This window comes from Gorilla gorilla, chromosome 6 (assembly GCF_029281585.2).
Source record: "Gorilla gorilla gorilla isolate KB3781 chromosome 6, NHGRI_mGorGor1-v2.1_pri, whole genome shotgun sequence".
Classification (NCBI taxonomy): Eukaryota; Metazoa; Chordata; class Mammalia; order Primates; family Hominidae; genus Gorilla; species Gorilla gorilla.
In genome coordinates, this window is record NC_073230.2 from 106,792,004 (window position 1) to 106,813,110 (window position 21,107).

General features: G+C 32.2%; 1 protein-coding gene across 8 annotated transcripts in view; it reads left to right on the forward strand.

Annotated features, from left to right (window-relative positions):
* CACNA2D1 (calcium voltage-gated channel auxiliary subunit alpha2delta 1) overlaps window positions 1-21,107 on the forward strand; it is a 494,639-nt gene that overhangs the window by 463,389 nt on the left and 10,143 nt on the right. For all 8 annotated transcript variants that reach the window (XM_055347564.2, XM_055347566.2, XM_055347565.2 and 5 more), the window contains 14 exons: window positions 3,154-3,251; window positions 5,839-5,926; window positions 6,962-7,024; window positions 7,715-7,818; window positions 8,726-8,812; window positions 10,035-10,102; window positions 10,491-10,529; window positions 12,035-12,106; window positions 13,341-13,493; window positions 13,592-13,644; window positions 15,209-15,264; window positions 15,691-15,820; window positions 17,879-17,988; window positions 18,351-18,433. In XM_055347564.2, coding sequence (XP_055203539.1) covers window positions 3,154-3,251; window positions 5,839-5,926; window positions 6,962-7,024; window positions 7,715-7,818; window positions 8,726-8,812; window positions 10,035-10,102; window positions 10,491-10,529; window positions 12,035-12,106; window positions 13,341-13,493; window positions 13,592-13,644; window positions 15,209-15,264; window positions 15,691-15,820; window positions 17,879-17,988; window positions 18,351-18,433 — 1,204 coding nt within the window. The remainder of the gene's footprint in view (window positions 1-3,153; window positions 3,252-5,838; window positions 5,927-6,961; window positions 7,025-7,714; window positions 7,819-8,725; window positions 8,813-10,034; window positions 10,103-10,490; window positions 10,530-12,034; window positions 12,107-13,340; window positions 13,494-13,591; window positions 13,645-15,208; window positions 15,265-15,690; window positions 15,821-17,878; window positions 17,989-18,350; window positions 18,434-21,107) is intronic.

Here is a 21,107-nt window from a genome sequence, read left to right on the forward strand (position 1 = left end):
AGGCTTTGCCCATGCCTATGCCCTGAATGGTATTGCCTGGGTTTTCTTCCAGGGTTTTTATGGTTTTAGGTATTACATTTAAGTCTTTAATCCACTTGAGTTAATTTTTGTATAAGGTGTAGGCAAGGGGTCCAGCTTCTGTTTTCTGCATGTGGCTAGCCAGTTTTCCCAACACCATTTATTAAATAGGGAATCTTTTCCCTATTGCTTGTTTTTGTCAGGTTTGTCAAAGATCAGATGGTTGTAGATGTGTGGCGTTATTTCTGAGACCTCTGTTCTGTTCCAGTGGTTTATATGTTTCTGTACCAGTACCATGCTGTTTTGGTTACTGTAGCCTTGTAATCCATCAGATAAATAGAACCAATGACAAAAACCACATGATTACCTCAATTGATGCAGAAAAGGCCTTCAACGAAATTCAGCACCCCTTCATGCTAAAAACTCATAATAAACTAGGTATTGATGGAACATATCTCAAAATAATAAGAGATATTTGTGACAAACCCACAGCCAATATCATACTGAATGAGCAAAAGCTGGAAGCATTCCCTTTGAAAAAGGCACAAGACAAGGATGCACTCTCTCACCACTCCTATTTAACATAGTATTGGAAGTTCTGGCCAGGGCAATCAGGCAAGAGAAAGAAATAAAGGGTATTCAGATAGGAAGAGAGGAAGTCAAATTGTCTCTGTTTGCAGATGACATGATTGTATATTAGAAAACCCCATTGTCTCTTCCCAAAATCTCCTTAAGCTGATAAGCAACTTCAGCAAAGTCTCAGGATAAAAAATCAATGTGCAAAAATCACAAGCATTCCTTTTTTTTTTTTTTTTTTTTGAGATGGAGTCTCGCTTTTGTTTCTCAGGCTGGAGTGTAATGGCATGATCTCTGCTCGCTGCAACCTCCACCTTCTGGGTTCAAGCGATTCACCTGCCTCAGCCTCCCAAGTAGCTGGGATTACAGGTGCCCACCACCATGCCTGGCTAATTTCTTGTATTTTTAGTAGAGACGAGGTTTCACTATCTTGGCCACGCTGGCCTCAAACTCTCGACCTCGTGATCTGCCTGCCTCAGCCTCCCAAAGTGCTGGGATTATGGGCGTGAGCCACTGTGCCCAGCCACAAGCAATCCTATACACCAGTAATAGACAAACAGCCAAATCATGAATGAACTCCCATTCACAATTGCTACAAACAGAATAAAATACCTAGGAATACAACTTAAAAGGGATGTGTGTGAAGGACCTCTTCAGGGAGAACTACAAACCACTGCTCAAAGAAGTAAGAGAAGACAAAAACAAATGGAAAAACATTCCATGCTCATGGATAGGAAGATCAATATCATGAAAATGGCCATACTGCCCAAAGTAATTTATAGATTCAATGCTATACCCATCAAGCTACCATTGACTTTCTTCACAGAATTAGAAAAAACTAAATTTCATATGGAACCAAAAAAGAGCCCATATAGCCAAGACAATCCTAAGCAAAAAGAACAAAGCTAGAGACATCATGCTACCTGATTTCAGAATTATAAATTTTATTGAAGTTTTCCCCTTGAGTGCATGTCTTTTAATATTATATGTGATAAAATTAGAAGTGCTACTGCATCCCAGAGTAACTTGGATGTCTCAAAAAAATAAAGGACTTGTATGATTGTGTTAGGAAGTGAACAAGGTGCTTTCTGCTTTTTTTTTTAATGTAACATTACTTGAAAGAACAAATTACAGAACTATGGTTATTCAGATTTGGATAGCCAGCAGATAGTTTCTCAAAAATAAATCAGATGAGCTTTTGACTTCGAAGAAAGCAACTAAGAGTATTTGCTGCCAATGACAGAAACTAAGCTTTCCAACAAAAATTAGAATTTTGGGAAAGTTGTATACGCTACTATGTACATGATTCCTTCCCAATACTTACTTAGTTGAAGATAATAATGAGTGTAAATTTTCAATATTGTATAATGTGTCATTATTTGGAAGTTGTACACAACTCATTTTCTAAATAACCAGCTTATGATTTTACAAAATCACATATGCTTAAAAGATTCATTTAAAGTATAAGAAAGAATATGGAATTTTAATGTAACAGAAGACAAAAAAACTATTAATATTGTTTCAGATTCCATGTTACAACTACCCATCAATGAATTACAAATAAACAAGTTTGAGTATGTTATCAAAAACAGAACAGCCGCAGTATCTGAAGAAAAACAAGCCTCTCGTCTCTGTGAGGACAAATTTTCTCTATAGACCAAAACAAACTCTTGCAATTGATTGCAGAGACATACTTGTCTTCTCTTGTCAGGAATTAAAGATAATTTGCAAATATGTAAAACATTGCCACTTTTTAAAATCTTTTTTAAAATAATGGTAATATTTTATTAAAATATATTAACATGTAATGAACTTTAAGATTTCTGGGCTTTTTTATTGTCTAAATTTTTATTTTCAGACAGTCATAGATTCACATGCAGTTGCAAGAAATAATACAGAGAGAACCTATATACCTTTTACTCAGTTTCCTCCAATGGCAACATCTTGTATAAGTTTAACACAGTATCACAACCAGGAAACTTGACATAAACACAATCCACTGATATTATTCAAATTTCACTAGCTTTATGTCCACTCAGTTGTGTTTGTGTATGTGTGTAACTCCAGGCAATTTTTTTTTTTATTTTAAGTTCAGGGATACATGTGCAGAACGTGCAGGTTTGTTGCATTGGTATACACGTGCCATGTTGGTTTGCTGCACCTATCAACTTGTCATCTAGGTTTTAAGCCCCGCATGCATTAGGTTTTTGTCCTAATGCTCTCCCTCTCCTTGCCCCCCATGCCCCAAGATTTCTGTTTCAATTGCTATATGAGACTCCTAAATCTGGGATATACAATGATAATAGTATAACTACACCAAAACCTAATACTTATTGAGCACCTACTGTCCAAAGGCCAAATGTTTAATTCATATTGCCTATAATCACCACTTACTGGTAAAGTATTGGTCCATTATAGAAGTGAGGAAATGGAAGTAACAAGAAGCTCAACAGTTTGCAAAGTCTTGTGGCTAATAAAAAAAAATAGTGTTTTCACTACCTTTAATTACCCTGTAAAGTTTTGATTTTAATACCTAATATCTCAAAATGTTTTTTTCAGAGATTACTGCAATGACCTGAAAATATCGGATAATAACACTGAATTTCTCTTAAATTTCAACGAGTTTATTGATAGAAAAACTCCAAACAACCCATCATGTAAGTATGCATTAATTCAAAATGATTGCTGAGTGTGGTTCTATTGGTTTATAGTATATCATAGGATACGATAATCATATTACTTTATATTGTGCTGGTTGTTTATTTACTTTACAACTTTTTAATAGTAAAATGTAACAATTTGATCCTTAATTTTGCAAACTAAAGAAATGTTATTTCATTATTTAGTTAAATCAAATTTTGAAAACAAGGTAATATATTATTTCAAATGGTTAAACGTAAATATGGCACGCTTATGTTAGCTCCTCTCAAATTTAGGAAATTTAATTTTGAATGATCTTTTGAAGATTTTTATAGCATTTTGCCTGGGAGAGGAAAATGTACATTTTTATAAATTTATTTATATGTTTCAAATAATATAATGAGTTTTAATATGGGTAGAATAAAAACCGAAGTATAAAGAAATATCACTTAATGATTTTCTTCCTTCCTGACATTCTATTTTGATCACAAGTTAACTTTATGTCTTAAAAAATTATGCTTCTGTAATTTTTCATTTATGAGGTAAATCAAATTAAAATAGGCAACAGAAAATTAGTAATTAGTTTTTAACCATTATATTTGTCTTTCAGGTAAATTTGCATCATTCATACTCTAAGCTTAATAGAAAATTATGGATTCTTGGCTTTTAAATCATTAAAAAATCTAAATCTTTTTTTCTTCTAAAAATACTTATTATAAAATCACTACCAAAACAAATACCGTACAAATGGGAAATAAGAGGAAAACCAAATTCATGGCAAAATTTATCTTCATAAATAAAATTTGAAAAAAAATAAGTACACATAATTGACTTTTTTGGTTCTCTCTCAAAGAGGAGTCTCTTTGTTCTCCTCTCTCCCTCCCTCCCTCCTTTTCCTTCTCCTCCCTTCTTTTTGTTTTTCAATTATTTATCTTTCTGTCAGGAAGGGTCAAAGCACTTTATCAGTTATCAAAAAGGCAAAGCCTTTCTTAAAGCTGCCTCTTAACTTCGATTTATTGCATATGAGAAGAAATCACTTCCTAGCTCCTTCACTTTAGCACAAATTAGTTAGCGGCTTCAGTGAGCCACTCTGAAAACCTGTCATGGGAGCCAGAGTTTACATTGATCATGTCTTAACATGATGATTCCAAACCTTTCTACGCAGTGCGAGCTCACTGAGACTGAGCCAGTGCCTTTGAAATGTTATTTTATGTCATTGTTTATTTCCTATTAATGAGTACTAGGCATTTCCAAGAGAGAACTGTTATAAGATTGTTGAATGTTCCTTTAATTGGATACCAAAATTATGAAACACTCTCATATTCCTTGCAAAAATGAGTTTATCAGAAATGTTTTTCCTAACATATAACTTTTCAGAACACCATGAAAATTGGAATCATTCTTTTTTATATCTGTATCTATTTATTTTGTTTTACCTAAAGGGATTGGAGGCAATTAGAACATTTACTTTCCAAATGAACTGTTTTTTTAAATGATTCCGTTTCTAAAATAATATAGTAAAAAAGAGTGTCTAGAATGAATTAAAATGTACTCCAAAATAGGGATTAAATTGATCCTTTAATCCCAGGTGTAAGATATATTAACTTAAAATAATTAAAAGCAACAAAAATGTTTCCAGCCTATCTCACCACCATGTTGTATAGTAATAGGATGTTAAGAACATATATTCTTTATCTGAAAAAGTCAAATTTTATCGTAAATGTGCAATTTCAGAGGGTACCTGTTAGGGTATTTCAGAGCTTAATGGGTTTAGATGAACAAGGAGAATGGGAAGAAGGCAGAGGTTTTTGTTTAAGAATACGTAATAATTGGCCTTTGATCCTCATCACCTGCTTCCTCAATTATCTTTAAACTTGGGCTAATATGCACTTCAGTTATTCTAGAAATGACAACCTATTATCTACTTAGGTATTGGTTCTTTGACCAATACCAGTAGATTTCAAAAACATTCTTGGGATTGTACTGCTCTGTGATGCTCATTCCATTCCTTGTTCCTCGATATGCGGCACTGAATTTTTCATAGTCTTATTTACTCCAAGATTATCCTATGTTTTGATATTTGTGATAGAAAAGAATGAAAATAGCTTTTCTTATAACAAATGAAAGTGAAAGTAGACAGTAACTTTTTGTTGAATGTTTTTACTTGATAATTTCAGTGGTAGTTCTGTTTCTATATATATAAATTTTATATACATATATAAAATTTTATGTGTGTACATTAAATTGTCATAAAATTATGATGGTTGGGAATCGCCATGCTACCATACAGAAATAAACAAAAACACAAAAGAAGGACTATTTCCTGTTTCTTAACATAGCTTATTTCTTATTTTGATAAAGTTTACAAAATAATTTGGCTCATTTAGAATTGATTTTTCTACTACTAAATCCATTCATTTCCTGAAAAACTGTGAGGCAAGATGAACAATATAAAAATTACAAAGAAAATGAATATGGAATATATTTTAAAATTCATAGAAATATCTACTCTAAATTGCTTTTGGAAATAGAAAATATATTTTTCATTATGATCATAATTTTAGAAATGTGAGTGTAACTGATGATCTTCTTTTTCTGTGTTAGGTAACGCGGATTTGATTAATAGAGTCTTGCTTGATGCAGGCTTTACAAATGAACTTGTCCAAAATTACTGGAGTAAGCAGAAAAATATGTAAGTATTTGTTCTTATTAATAAAAATATGTATTCTGCATTTCAATTTAGTTTCTCCTGTGGAAATTGGGTATGAATCTCATAAATTTACAGTTCATTAATAATGTTTAATATTTCTCAAGAAAATCACTATACAGTTGTTGACAACTTGCATTTTCAGTTGTGGGTGTTTTTCAGTACTAATGTCTGCTATTACTCAACTTTTCATGCACATACACTTCAGGGTGAATAAACCAAATTAAATGGGCATGATTGTGTGTTTCTGTTTGTGCTAAAGTAGGATTTCTAGTCAGTGTTTATTTGGATTTCTAATAGCACTACCATACATCCAGTTGAGAAAATCTGAGTATGATTCTTATTTATAATCTCTTCTCCACCCCATTTTCAGTCACTAAATGCTAAGTATTTCTCCTAGCAATGTTTTCTTCTCTACCTCATAATGAAGGCCCTAAGATCCCATTTCTAAGAAATCACAGCAACTGATTTTTCTGCCTTTAGTGTTCTCCATTCCTCCACATGAAGCTTCTAGTCAATTCTCCATACAATTCATATTGGCCAGAATCTAACTCCTAAAATGCAGTTCTAAGTTCAAGATACAGGTGAAGCTCTCTAAGATGGAATTCAGAATCATTCATTAGCTGACCATTGAGGAACTTGCACTTGAAACTTTACTTCTTACTGTTTCTCTCCTTTTGTCTTACGTTTTTTTTCTGTACCAAACACCAGCCATCTCTGGTAGCTTTCCCTTATGTATACATTCCTCTCTACAAGTGATACCTTCCTGCTTTCTGTGTCATTGCTGTCAATTCATACTCCATGTTCAAAATGCACCTCAGTCATTATTTCCTATGAGATGTCTTCCTTAAACATCCTTCAAGTACAAATTTAATAGATATTTAAATTATTAAAACATAGTTGTGTATCTATTGATATATTTCCTTTACTTCCTAAACTTCTCTTTGTATCACCAACACCTAACTTTGTATTTTAGAATATGTTCAATAGGACATTTCCTTCTTTTGTCTTCTGTTTCAGCAAGGGAGTGAAAGCACGATTTGTTGTGACTGATGGTGGGATTACCAGAGTTTATCCCAAAGAGTAAGTTCAAATAACATCTGTAAAAACAAGTACATTACAAAAGACTGCGCCAAGGATTTGTACATTACTGCTTAAGGAAGCCATTCTTCAAATAAACTGATTGCCATTAGATTACATTGGAGCCATTGTTTACAGTATTTACATTATTAAAAGATTTTATTTCTCTGAAAAATGACATTATAAAATTCTTCAATGATGTTTTTGCTTGCCAAACATATTTATTACAAAATTTAAGAGACGTTTAAAGAGATTTTTCTCTTTGTAGACACAAGCTAAACCAGAGAAATGAACACAATGATTATAACCAATCAGCAATATTTATGTAGCACTTTATTAGCTTTCACTCTTCTTTGATGCATCTTATCTCTATTATCTTCGTAACAGTCCATGAAGTAGGCTGAGTAGGCACCAATGCTTACTAACATTAATTGACCTATTAACTTACTTGTCCTGTTACCTGACTAGTAAACAACGGAGTAAAACTAGGAGTTAGCTTATTCTGATTCTTAATTTAGTGCTATGCTGATGCATTGCTCAGTAATGAGTATCAGTTATGCTATCAATTACCACTAACTTCTTTAGACATACCTGAGATGTAGGCGTATCTGTAAAGCTCAGCAAGTCCACAGAGGATAAAGTAAGTTATCAGGTAGATTAAAGAATACAAATGATGAGCCATTTCCTCCTTAGGGCTGGAGAAAATTGGCAAGAAAACCCAGAGACATATGAGGACAGCTTCTATAAAAGGAGCCTAGATAATGATAACTATGTTTTCACTGCTCCCTACTTTAACAGTAAGTATTGCTTTGGAATTCAGCTTTTCTCAATTTTTTAAATAATAAATTACTGCTACTATCTGCTCTCCCCCCAAATCACTACATTTTATGTTAACTACTCAGAATAGTCATCATTAAAAATAGAGTATTTGCAAGGCATTAGGAAAATAGAAAAGAAACATCATTTAGTTGAAGAGGCAAAATGCATACACAGCAAACAGTCTTCCAGTAATTTAGAGATAGCATATCTGTTAGGCATGCATAAGAAATAGAAACACATGTAGATAATCCCTCATATTACAACTGAAAATGTATTGAAAAACATTTAAGGAATTAAATAGAGTAATTCCATTGACTAATTACATTTTATCAGTATTATAAAATCTAATTATACAATTAATAATAGCTTATCTTTTAAAATATTTTATTGACTTATTTCCCAAAAACCTTGTAATTTAATCCCTGAACATCTTTGCACATAGGTAGTATTTACCTTCATTTTCATAAATGGGGACACAAGTTCAGAGAATTTCAAAGTTTTGCCCAGTGACATATGTCTTACAAAAGACAAAATCAGTTTTATGCATCCAGGATCAATCTTTCCACTTCACTTCAGCAGAACTCCTTAATATTTTAACAAATGTTGTGAAGTAGAGATTTGGCATGTATTCATTATGTTGTGAAAGCAGATGCAACCAAGCTAATTAATGTCCCCGAATCAATTAATACAAACCAATTCATGGATATACCAGTTAGCCTAGTGTATACAAAGGAAGAAGAGAGGAAGGAGAGCACAAACATTTTTATAGTTTGTAGATGCTAGAATTTTAAAGCAAAATACTATCCATCTGTATCTAATGATGGAAAATCAATATTATTATTCAATATATCTTGATAGGTGTTTTATTTATTTATTTTTTTTTAGAAAGTGGACCTGGTGCCTATGAATCGGGCATTATGGTAAGCAAAGCTGTAGAAATATATATTCAAGGGAAACTTCTTAAACCTGCAGGTAAGGATAAATATTAAATACAAAAACACAATCAAAATTAAATGTTACTTGGCATTTATATTATAAACTGGCAATGTTTATCAAGAAGGTCATCAAAAGGTCTCAAACAAAATAAAGGCATGCACACTTAAAAAAATTAAATAAAATATGACTAGTTACCTCTGAAGTTGGGATAAAATCAAATTGATACTACATAGATTTGAGGAATTTTCAAAACAGTGTGTATGTTTATACTCTGACACAAATTTATGGAATCAATTTAGTATAATAATCAAAATTTTTAATGTTGGATTAGCAACCCCACTCCAGAAGTCTCTCTTAATACTTTAAAATACATACAAAGTTATATGGCCAAGGAGTTACATATTTGTACAAAAAAGTTAAGTTTCCAGCCCTGAGGGAAAAGATAAATATGGCATATTTATACTATATTCTAGTAGGTGTCTGTTAAAGTGAATTAGGTAGGGCTCAGTTAAAAACTTGCTATAAAATATATAGAAAAATAACTTTTTGGAAAAATAGGCAAGTAAACAAAGATAGTAAAAGTGAGCATTAATGAGGATCAGAAGTGGGCTAGAGTGAGTGAATACAATAAAGTAAAAGCTATTAGTTTTTTTGATTGTATGATTCAGTGTTTGAAGTTTTAAAGGAGACTATTTTGAGCCTTCCTGCTCCTGAGGACAGCTTTACCCCATCAGCGGATCTATTACATGAATTCACTCCATCACTTACTCACTAACTCACTTACCTATTCCTTCATTCAATTGCTCAGTTACTTACTAAATCAGTTATTCTCTCAGCCATTCATTTATTCACCCACTCTCCTACTAAGCCACCTACTCATCCATTCATCTATTCACTCTTTCAGCAAAGATTTATTAAGCACCTACTGCAAGCACTGGTGGGGTTAGGGAAACATCTTAAAATATACCGTTTGAATGACTTCAAGTTTATGAGGCTCTCCTGACACTACTGTTTTTTATTTAGCTTATTGTATTAGTTAATTGGTCAGGTTGTGGCTAATGAATACACTCTTTTGTGAATACGTTACAATTTGTGTAATAGTTTCAGAGCTATTAGCATTATTTCTTAATGAAGAACACAAAACTAAAACTTCTGTAATAAACTATAGTCTGATACTTGTTATCAAAATAACTGTCATATTGCAAAGGTTGTAGTACATCTAATTATACCTTTGAATTAATTCAAATTAATTTTTCAGTTGTTGGAATTAAAATTGATGTAAATTCCTGGATAGAGAATTTCACCAAAACCTCAATTAGAGATCCGGTAAGATATTTTTAAAAAATTCTTATGCTATGTTTAATGTTTTCAAAATTCAATAGAAAAAAATATAAGGTCCTTATACAGTGGCAAATACATTCTCAGTACCACTACACTGAAGTAGAATTCTGAATTCCTATTTTTTCAAAGCTTTTTTTGTTTAAATTAGTCAATATGTAATAAAAGTATTTCAAGGTTATAACATGCAATGCTAGTTTATATATTGATTGACATTGTCTAATAAGATAAAACTTTTGTTTCTTATAGACTAGACTGTTTAATCTTATTTTTCTACTGGATAAATTATTCCAGAATTTCTAATTATAACATGGTAATAATATAATTAAAATCCAACTTTTAAAAGTGAGGTGATAATCGCATTTTTGTCTTTCAGTGTGCTGGTCCAGTTTGTGACTGCAAAAGAAACAGTGATGTAAGAAAACTATTTAAAATCACTTTTGAGTACAATATTTCCTTGTGTTACTCTTGCTAAGACTATAGTGATGAAAAAAATATGCAGGAATTTGTAATCAAAGGCTAAAAAATTCTATGGAAATGTGAAATAATATATTCATTTGAATTTATATGCTTTTGATTTTGAATGAGAAATGCTTGAATTTTTAAAAATATGTATATATCCTTGGAAGGTAAAAAAAATTGTCATGTCAATATGATGGTTCTATTTGGTCTCAACTGTGTTACATTCTTTTGTACATATTTATCTTTAGCTCTATTTCTGGATAGGAAGTTTCTAACCAAAGCAAGCAACCCTATTGGTTATCAATGCAGTTTTCTCTCACCTATCACACTTTCTCTAAATTTGTTCACACTGTATTATATAGTTATAGGAAAAATGTTTTAACTAAACCTGGAAGTATTACAGTTTATTATAAAGTTATAGTTACATGGATTGAGTTTTAAGGTGTCTTGTATTACTTTCACTTCTGTTTAAGAAATTGAAAAAGGAAATGTCAACTTTGTTCAAAAGTTGAAGATGCCCTAAGAATGATACTAGATAAATAATTCTAAAAATTGAATAACAATGATGAAACAATATTTTCTTCCAGTCCTCTTTTGTGTGTCTGTATATCTCCAAGGGAAGCAGGGGATTCATATCGTCTTTATCACTCCTACTCCTGTGAAATTATGAGCCAATAATTTTAATGATTTTTGTAACTTATCTATTTCACATAGACTATGCAGTAGCTGTTTTAAGAGCAAATATTTTAGTAATAAACTGCTTCCACATTAGGAAAATGCAATGCATTACATCCTCAACTTTGAAAAGTGTTTTTATTTGTGATTTTTATTCAATACAAATTATTATATTGATTTTCATACATTAAAACATGATTTAAACTAGGTAGGAATTTATCCTGTGTTTCAGGGTGAAACAAGTATTTTCTTAACCATGGACATTTTTTGTTTTGCATTTTGCTTTTAAATCTCTAATTATCCAACTACATATTTTTAATCTAAAATATGAAATAATTATAAATAGTCTTATAGTACTGTTGTGTTTTAAGTCTGTGAAACAGGATAACTAAAATGATATTTTTTAAAATATCTTTTTGTCAAAATCCTAAGTATGTGTTTAAATCAGTTACTCATTATTAAATAATTTATCCAGTTTTCTGGATCATTTAGATGACCCGGAAATGGTAAAAAGATTATTTCTAATTTGCTCTTCTGATTTGTTCAGACTGAATTGACAGTCTCAAGTGGATGGTTGGTGTTGGATTATCAAGCCTGATGGTTTGATATAAATCTATGCATGCCTTTATTTCACCAGAATTTAATGAACATATACGTTCAAGAGAAGATAGGCATTTAAAATTTTCTGTTTTTATTGCTCTAATCATGTATATAATGGGGTAAAGACAATGCAGCCTCCTAACCTTTCTAAAAATGTGTTAACTGTTCTCTTTATTTTGATAGGTAATGGATTGTGTGATTCTGGATGATGGTGGGTTTCTTCTGATGGCAAATCATGATGATTATACTAATCAGGTATGTACCTCAAATAAGAGGGAATTAGGCTTTCCAAAGTGTGTTTCCCAGATCAACATTACAAAACCTCTTTCAGTGTTTTAGAAATCGATGAGCTGTTTTATTTCTGTCATAAAATAATTTGTAAAATGCTTAATGTTATGTAAACCATTAAGAAATGCATGCTAGTCTAGTTTTTATGTTATTTGATTTTACATTTTAGTACTGGTATCATTAAAACATACAGTTAAGGATTTTAGCATGACATGAACTTTTAATCTTTCAGATATTTAGAAAACTTTCACTTCAAAATTTGTCAGTTGATGATATCTAATTTAATATATAGCTTGTTAAAACTGATGTGATTTCTAGTATCAAACCTGCAAATTAGCAGCACGTAGGCTATTTTTAACAAATTTGAATTAGATGGCAACTAATTTCACTTCTGAATCTGCATTCCTGGCTTCTTTTTTTAAAAAAAAACAAAGCAAAAATATCTCAACCCTGGGCTTTTTTTGTTTTTTTTCTGGATGACAGTATTTATGGGGTGGAGCTGATTAACTCATGATTGCCCCTTTGGATGGGACTTGTTCCAGTTCATCACAGTCCCTACAAGTTCTTTTTCTAGGCCAGCCTGCTCTCTCATTTATGCCACTTTTTCATTCCCCAGGGGGGCATTTGATCTTTTTTTTATTGTATATGTTTAAGGTGTACAAAAAAATGTTTTGATTTGCATAGTTAAGTGATTACTACGTCAAGCCAATTAACATATCCATCATCTCAGGTTGTTAACCTTTTTTGCGGTACGGTAAGAAGACTTAAAATCTACTCTCATCAAATTTCTGGTAGACAACACAATATTATTAACTACAGTCCTCTGTTGTATGTTGAATCTCTAGGCTTATGCATTCTACATAACTGCTTCTTTGTACCCTTCGACTTACACCTCTCCATTCCCCACCCCTGTTTTATTCATCTGGGAAGCATTTGATTGTGATTTAATGCTTAGTAATGTGTGTCCATTCTTTCCACAAATAAAATATCACACAGCCCCACTGAGTAATGAGAACACTTACTCTCATTTTAGTTTGTTCACAGTGTCATATACACGTTTCTCATTTGCTTTTGTTTTTAAGCTCCTCAGTTGTAGTTCAGTTTCTTTGTATTATTTCTTTTCACTGTAGTGGTGATTCCCGTGTTCATTTTTGGCTTACATTTTAAGTACACATTGCTTCATGATTTTTTTCTTCACCAGATTGGAAGATTTTTTGGAGAGATTGATCCCAGCTTGATGAGACACCTGGTTAATATATCAGTTTATGCTTTTAACAAATCTTATGATTATCAGTCAGTATGTGAGCCCGGTGCTGCACCAAAACAAGGAGCAGGACATCGCTCAGCATATGTGGTCAGTAATATCCACGGTCTAATCAATTCTCAAGGGGTACTCAAGTGTCCTCAGTATCAAGTAGACTACTGAAATGACCTTATTATTTTATTTTATAGCCATCAATAGCAGACATATTACAAATTGGCTGGTGGGCCACTGCTGCTGCCTGGTAAGTCAAAATTTTAGTTTTATTGGTAATGAAAGAAAGAAGTTGTAAAATAAAAAAGCATCTGATGAAAATATGGATTTAGGGGATATTCAAATTTTTATTAAGGGAGTTAAGTTTTTCTCATTCTTTACATCACCTATTGGTAATATTTATAGTTTTTCCTAAGTGAACACTATAAAGTTACCATTATTCAGTTTCTCATATGAAAACAATGTTATGTGCATGTAAACTTCAGCCTCTTCAGAGTCTTCTTTCCTCTACACATCTATTGAAACTCTTTTCATTTGTATTAAATATTTATAAAAACATTACACTAATTTCTTTTAGGTGTATTGATCTGTAAGAAGTTACAATTTGTCTTTAATATCCCAGTTGGATGTCTACATGCATCAAATTCATGGCATGATGGCAACCTTCTACCTCTTTACTATTGATACAAGGACTAGTATCGTTTTAGGGGCATCAGGTTGCTGAAATGGATCTAATCATTTCTTTTCACTGATGCTACCTTCTAAACCTCCCCCAACCCTCACCTGTAGACCCTACAACCTATGAAAATAAGACATTTAAATGGTCAATTGTGGCACTGTGGAAGGTCTGGAAGATCACATTTCTCATTGTTTAGTTGTAACTAAACCTCCTGTTACGTCTGGAATCCATGATCTCCCTCTTCCCTCTCTCCCTTCTAATCTTTTTTTTTTGTATCATCACACTGTATTGTTAGCCCTATTCCATGTAGATTAATGTACAATATTCATTTGATGTTGAGGTTTGCCCAGCTAAAATTAAGTGACTATATCATTAAAGCAGCAAAAAAGATTTTAAAATTTTGAGAGTTTTTAAAAGATTTAGAAAATTCTGTTTTATTCTGAAAAATGGTATCTTCTGATGTGATTTTATATATTAATTTCAGTAGGCTTTTAAAATTTCATCATGACCCTGAAATACTTGTCTTTATCCTATATCCCCTCCCACCCCCACTTTTTTTTAAACTAAATTCAGTTCTAGAAATTTGGCTCAGTTGTCAGTTACTGTAAAACTGAAACGTGCTGTATCTCTCTATATAATATGTATATTTTGTTTCATGAAAGTTACATTACATATTTACAAATATATTCTATATTACAAAGTAAATAGTTAACAAATTCAAACCCATGGTATAAACAGCATTGTTTCTTTGTTGGGGGCAGGGGGAACCCAAAAAGAAATGGTTTTAAAAACTAAAATAAGGAGACGTAATGAATGTGAAAACCTACGCGCTGAAACAGACATTCTCCCTCTTAGAGTGCACTCTTCTGCTTGATAACGTTGCCTGTTAGGTTTCTTCACACATCGTGTCCCACTTGATCCTGAACAAGATCTGAACACTTCTGATTTCATGACTTCTTTTACACATTACAAAAAGGTTACAATGTGTTATATAATTTTAAAAATACTTAAATAAAAACACTCCAAGACTTTCTTTCCCAAAAAGATAAAGGGAAACAGTATTTATGTGTATGTGTACATGTAAAAACACATTTTTTCCCTAGATGTTTATTTTTTTTTTATTTGAAAAATTCAGGTCTATTCTACAGCAGTTTCTCTTGAGTTTGACCTTTCCACGACTCCTTGAGGCAGGTATGTAAATGCTCAGACCTTGTCATTGCCATAACAATAAAAATTTTCTTTTGGGATGTGCTTGAAGTTCAACAAATTCAGAGAATATTTGTGTGAGAAAGAGAAAACAGGTCACCCATCTCATAATTTTAGAGCTAGAAACTTTTTGTCCAACCTTTCCTAATGTTTTAGAAATTACCTAGGTCACACTGGCCTGATCTCATAGCCATCTTGTATTTGAATTCATTTATTCTATTGATATTTATCAGGCATCTATTACGGGCTGCCACGATATTACACAGCAGTAAACAAGCCAGTCGAGGTGTCCTGGTCTTATACGTTTATTTTGCTCTGTGAGAAGTGAAGACCCCAGGGGAGTGACTACAGAGGCCCCTCCTAATGGTGTTCTTTGTTTTTACAACCCCCCCCCCCCCCACCCAACCCAAGTTGAGATGGAGGATGATGACTTCACGGCCTCCCTGTCCAAGCAGAGCTGCATTACTGAACAAACCCAGTATTTCTTCGATAATGACAGTAAATCATTCAGTGGTGTATTAGACTGTGGAAACTGTTCCAGGTAATTTATTTATTTCAGGAGTAGTCCTATTTCATTAAGAAATTGTATACACGGTTATAATCATTACAGAAAAAACTGAAAATTGTGTTGGAGTCAGAGATGTAATTGTTTTAAGCTGAAAATCTCAGCAATCTTTTGTTTCTCTGTAGGCTTTTAAAATTTGTAATTTTTAAAATTCTAACTTTGATAAGCTGTTATTTCTTCAACTATAATAATTACATGATCAAGATAATTCCTTTCTCTTTAGGCAGAACATAGAGAAATTTGATTATATTTTAACTTTTTTTCCTAAAATAACCCATATTAAAAATTTCTAATATAAAGTTATTAAATATATTAGTAATTTAAATAATTCTAAGCCAAATATTATTTATTTTTCTATATAGTAACTAAACAGATTTACAAAAAAGAAGTCTTGTTTTGTTTTGTTTTTACTTCTAGTCTTCTCTGACTTGAAGAACTGAATGTTATCTTTATTTGAATTTGAAGGAACTGGGAAAAATACAGTTTTTTTAGGTCATGGTTAATGTTAGTCAGTATCCATAAAATATCTTTTAAATAGAGATGGAGAATTTAATTTGTTGTAATGAGGGTAGAAGAGAAAGGCAAGATGGGGATTTTGAGGGGAAAGTAATAATTAATGCCACAGGATTCCTGAGAGGAGAGCAGCAAGTCACAGCTTACAAAGCACAGAGTAGAGACACTTTGTTTTTAGAGGTGGAGGGAAGATTATTCTAGAAGAAATGTTACCATAGCGGAAGAAGAAATAGGAGGAGGTGAGGTAATCTGAGATTATGAAAGTGCCAGAATAGTTAAAAAAAATTTTTGCAAGAGGGGCTAAGCAACCTATCATGAATTTTTAGGAGATGTGGTCAGTATGTTTTATGACTTTCTTTAGCAGACCTCTATGTCCAAGGAGCAGGTAGAGTGTATAAAGAGGAGAGGAAAGGGAAGGAAGAGTCAAGCATGAACTCACAAAAAAGCAGACTGTCTTGTTTAGAGGAGATTAGCATATCAGGCTATGGACTTCAGGAAATGGGATTGTGGCATGTTTATTGGATACATCAGAGTTTCACAGTCATTGGCCTTTTATTAATTGACATCCAGCAAGAGCAATGTGTGCTTAAAGAAGTAAGTTAAATTGTAAAGTGAAGAAGGTCAGTATAACCAAGATGTTAAATTGAATCATACTTTCCTTTTGATTTGCTTTATGGAAATCAAAGCTTAACAGGGCAAAAAGAAAATCCCACTTTTCTGCAAAATGTATAATGATAAAGAAATTACTTTTTTAGTGGTATATTTACATTTTTTATGTTGGTTCCTAAAGTAAGAGCAGCTTAAGGTGTGGACAAAACAGGGGATGGAATTCAAAACCCTTGATTCTGTCCATGTCTGTGTTGTACAGTGCAGTAGTTACCACCCATAGGTGGCTATTGAAATTTCAATTACAGTTAAATTAATTAGAATTAAAATTTTGTGCCTCAGTCACACTTGTCACATTTTAAGTGCCCAATACCCTCGAGTGGCTAGTATTTACCATATTGGACAGTGCAAACAACTTTTCCATCTTCACAGAAAGTTTGCTTAATAGCACTGTTCCAGACTTTTCTCTGCCCTTAGGTTGGGCAAGATGCCTAGACATTTTTGTATTCCCTGTTGTGTTATCTGTAAAATAAGGCAACATTGGCATAAGCATCACAATTCTTTGTATGTGTAAAGAAAAACTTTTTTCTATGTACATCAACAACTAAATTGTGCTTATTTTGCAATGAGGATTAATACTTTAAAATGGTCACACATAAAACATATATTGCAATTTTTTTATTCATTTGACATAGGTAATACGTTCATGCTAATAAATGAAACATTTTTTTCTTCTAAAATCATACTCCTGTTGTGCTGGGAATGGTTTATGTTTCAGATGTCATATTTTGTCTTTCATTTTAATATGTAAGAATCTTTGAAAGATTTCCATTTATTTTGGAAAAGATACTCATTTTCTATGATACCATATTTAAAAAGATACTCATTTTCTATGATACCATATTTATTTTGCAGAATCTTTCATGGAGAAAAGCTTATGAACACCAACTTAATATTCATAATGGTTGAGAGCAAAGGGACATGTCCATGTGACACACGACTGCTCATACAAGCGGAGCAGACTTGTATCCTTTGACATCAGAGCTATCTGGAAAGGAAAACCATCTTAATGCATTTTGAATCTTGTCACATTGTTTATGCTCATAAAGAGAAAACTATTAGACTGCTCTGATCACCTCGCAAAGGCAGAATTGATTCCTCACTCAAAATTTGGTTAGAATGTCAAGAATAATTATGCTACACATGGCCCAGAAAAGGATAATTCACAATTTAGTTCTTTAAATCCCTATGTACTTGAATTGTGTTGGATGAGAGTAATGATGTATAAGTTATCTCTCTTACATGTTTTGGGAAATACATTGCATTGTATTTATTTTTAATCATGTGAAAAAAACTAACATGAGATTCCTTAACAAGTCTCTTTTAGCTGATGGTCCAAATCCTTGTGACATGGTTAAGCAACCCAGATACCGAAAAGGGCCTGATGTCTGCTTTGATAACAATGTCTTGGTAAGATCACACTTCTACTGGATTAAAATACTATAAATTAATGGTCACTGTCCGCAAGAATTCAAGGATACAAATTGCAATTTTAACTCAAACATAATGTCTTAACCATAGTTTTTCTCATTAACATGACATACTTGCTGGTAGATTTTTTTCATTTCAGTAGTTTTCATGGTTAGCATAAACTTGACAGTTGCTTCTTTTATATGTCCTTCCCACAGAAATTGTGCTTTCAAACACAATTCCAATCAATTTAACTCATAGTAAATGTTAATTATGGTATATTTGTTGCCTCCATTTATATTCCAATCCTGAAGATATAAAAGTTAATTTTATTATATTTTTGTTAGTTATATTTGTCTTCAGTGAATTGAAAAACCTGTTATACAGCCATTGTCTTATTATTATAGAGTTCTGGTTTCTTTTGGATGGTTTCTGATGCTATCACATATTAGACTTGTATTATTTCCTTTAATTGTACTAATTTCTTTTTCTAGTGTTTGAAATTAGACCAGTCAATTACATAGGGTTTGATAAAATATTACAAATCATATTTAATATGTCACTTAAAGATGGCTTACTACTTTTCCTATAGTTCAGCTATCTTTCCCTAATAAATACTATTCTGATTTACTGTGTATTGATTACATACAAGGTAGGTAATACGTCATCAGTATGTACTACATTAGCTTTATGCTTTTAAAATTCTTAAGAAATATTAATCTATTCTCAAAGATGAAGTCTACATAAAAATCTCTGTCTACCTCTTTTTAACTAATTTTAAATACAATACTTCCCAATTCTGATTCTTCAGTGTGTGCACACACCAATGAGCATCCAAACTTGTAAAGCATTATCTCATAAATTATTTGAGTTATTTAGTTTACCTACTCAAATACATAGCTGCATTTGTCCCAGAAAGGACAAAACATTTTCACAGATAATATTATGCAATTAGATAATATAAATTAAAAATAGCACAAAGAAGTAATAAAATCAGTAATGGGGACTAAAAATGCAAGATGTATTAGCCAGTCAATCGAGGGATTATTGATCCTTGCTAGGGAGAGTAATTCAACATTGCAACTAAGGGTTGTTTTTTTTTTTAAAGATATATATGAAGTCCAGATAGGCGGACTCCTGTTATTCTGTCTACTACACCTTCAGCAGGTTGCCCATGTAAAATTATTTCCCAAAGAATGTTTTATGAAGGGCCAAGGGTCATGTCACTCATTAGAGAAACTTCGCTCATCAACTTTTTGTCACCAGTTTTTTGACACTAGGAATATTAAATTCAGATGAACTTGAAAAATGACATAAAAACCCTATTGCCCAAAATATTATTCTAGGAGGCTGTATCTTATGATCAAGGCATTAAAAAGATTTGACCAAGACAAAAATGTTCAGCAATTGAAGCTCCTATAAATGGGTTGTGTGTGAAAGTACAACTGTTGCTCAGTAGCTTGGTGTGCTAATAATATCTTGTGTTTCTTTAGCAGTGGAGTTATTTTGGTAATGCTTATTTGCAGTGGTCACTGTGAATCTGCTCTGGATGGAGACTCACGTTAACTGCCAGCAAATTGCATGAAATCTCATCTTGTATGTCTTCTGTGTCTTCTTTCCTTTTCCTATACTTGCTACTTTGCCCGTTATTAATAGGATCAACTTAAATGCACAACGAGTCGTGCCTGTACCATGATGTCAGCTCCTATCTTCATTTTACTGCAAGTTTTCATGTGGTGTGGATGGTCAGTCACTTTCTCTAATTTTTCTTAGTTTTTGTTTCTGGCTTGAAATTTTAGAAAATCACCCATATTCCTAAATCTGCAATATTAATGTTCCTGAAACCAGGTTATTAAAATCTCAGGACCAATGTTGTTGTTTTGTAAATAGCTGATTTCAAATGGCATGTACATTTCTAATCCTAAATGAAACATATTTGATATTTATGTAAAAATCATTTTTCGTAAAGTTTTTGTGTAAAAATTGTCATTGCAGAGACAGATATACAGGCTTCATGGTATTTTATGAGAACTTGGTATTTTATGAGAACTACCTAATGACAATTTTTAGAGGTGGTTATCTCAATTTATTTACAAAAGATGCTAACACAAATTTAATGCACTCTTTCAATTCCTTTCAGATTTTTCTACTTTAACTTTTTAGATTTTTACTCTCAAAATATTCTTATTGAAATATTTTAGAATAAGTGCTTCTAGTTTCTAAGTTCATTTTATTTAATATACATTATCTAGCCCAAAATTATTAATTAACCTTTTAAGAAATTTCTGAGTTCTCTATTCAATACTACTAAAGAAATGGTTTGGGGCTTGGATTTGCATTTAGTTCTTCATTTACTGTTTTGCAATTTCTTTTCTAATGCTCTGGAATTTTCTAATGCTCTGGAATCATCATGATTGTGTTACTAGAGCACACACTTTTGTTGTGTTTGTCATTGGTTTCCAGGTAGTCATTGATTAGGAAGCCACTAGATGGAGATGTGGCCATTACTATGAATGGAGTGAATTCACAGGCAGGGGTGATAGAGGGTGGGGAGTAGAATAGCAGAGGGAGTCTCAGAAAATAACCACAAGTCTTCTGGGATAATAAAAGAATGGTTTTCATGGCAAAGTAAGGAAACGTTGCTTTAATATCTTCATATGCACATTTTAAAAAT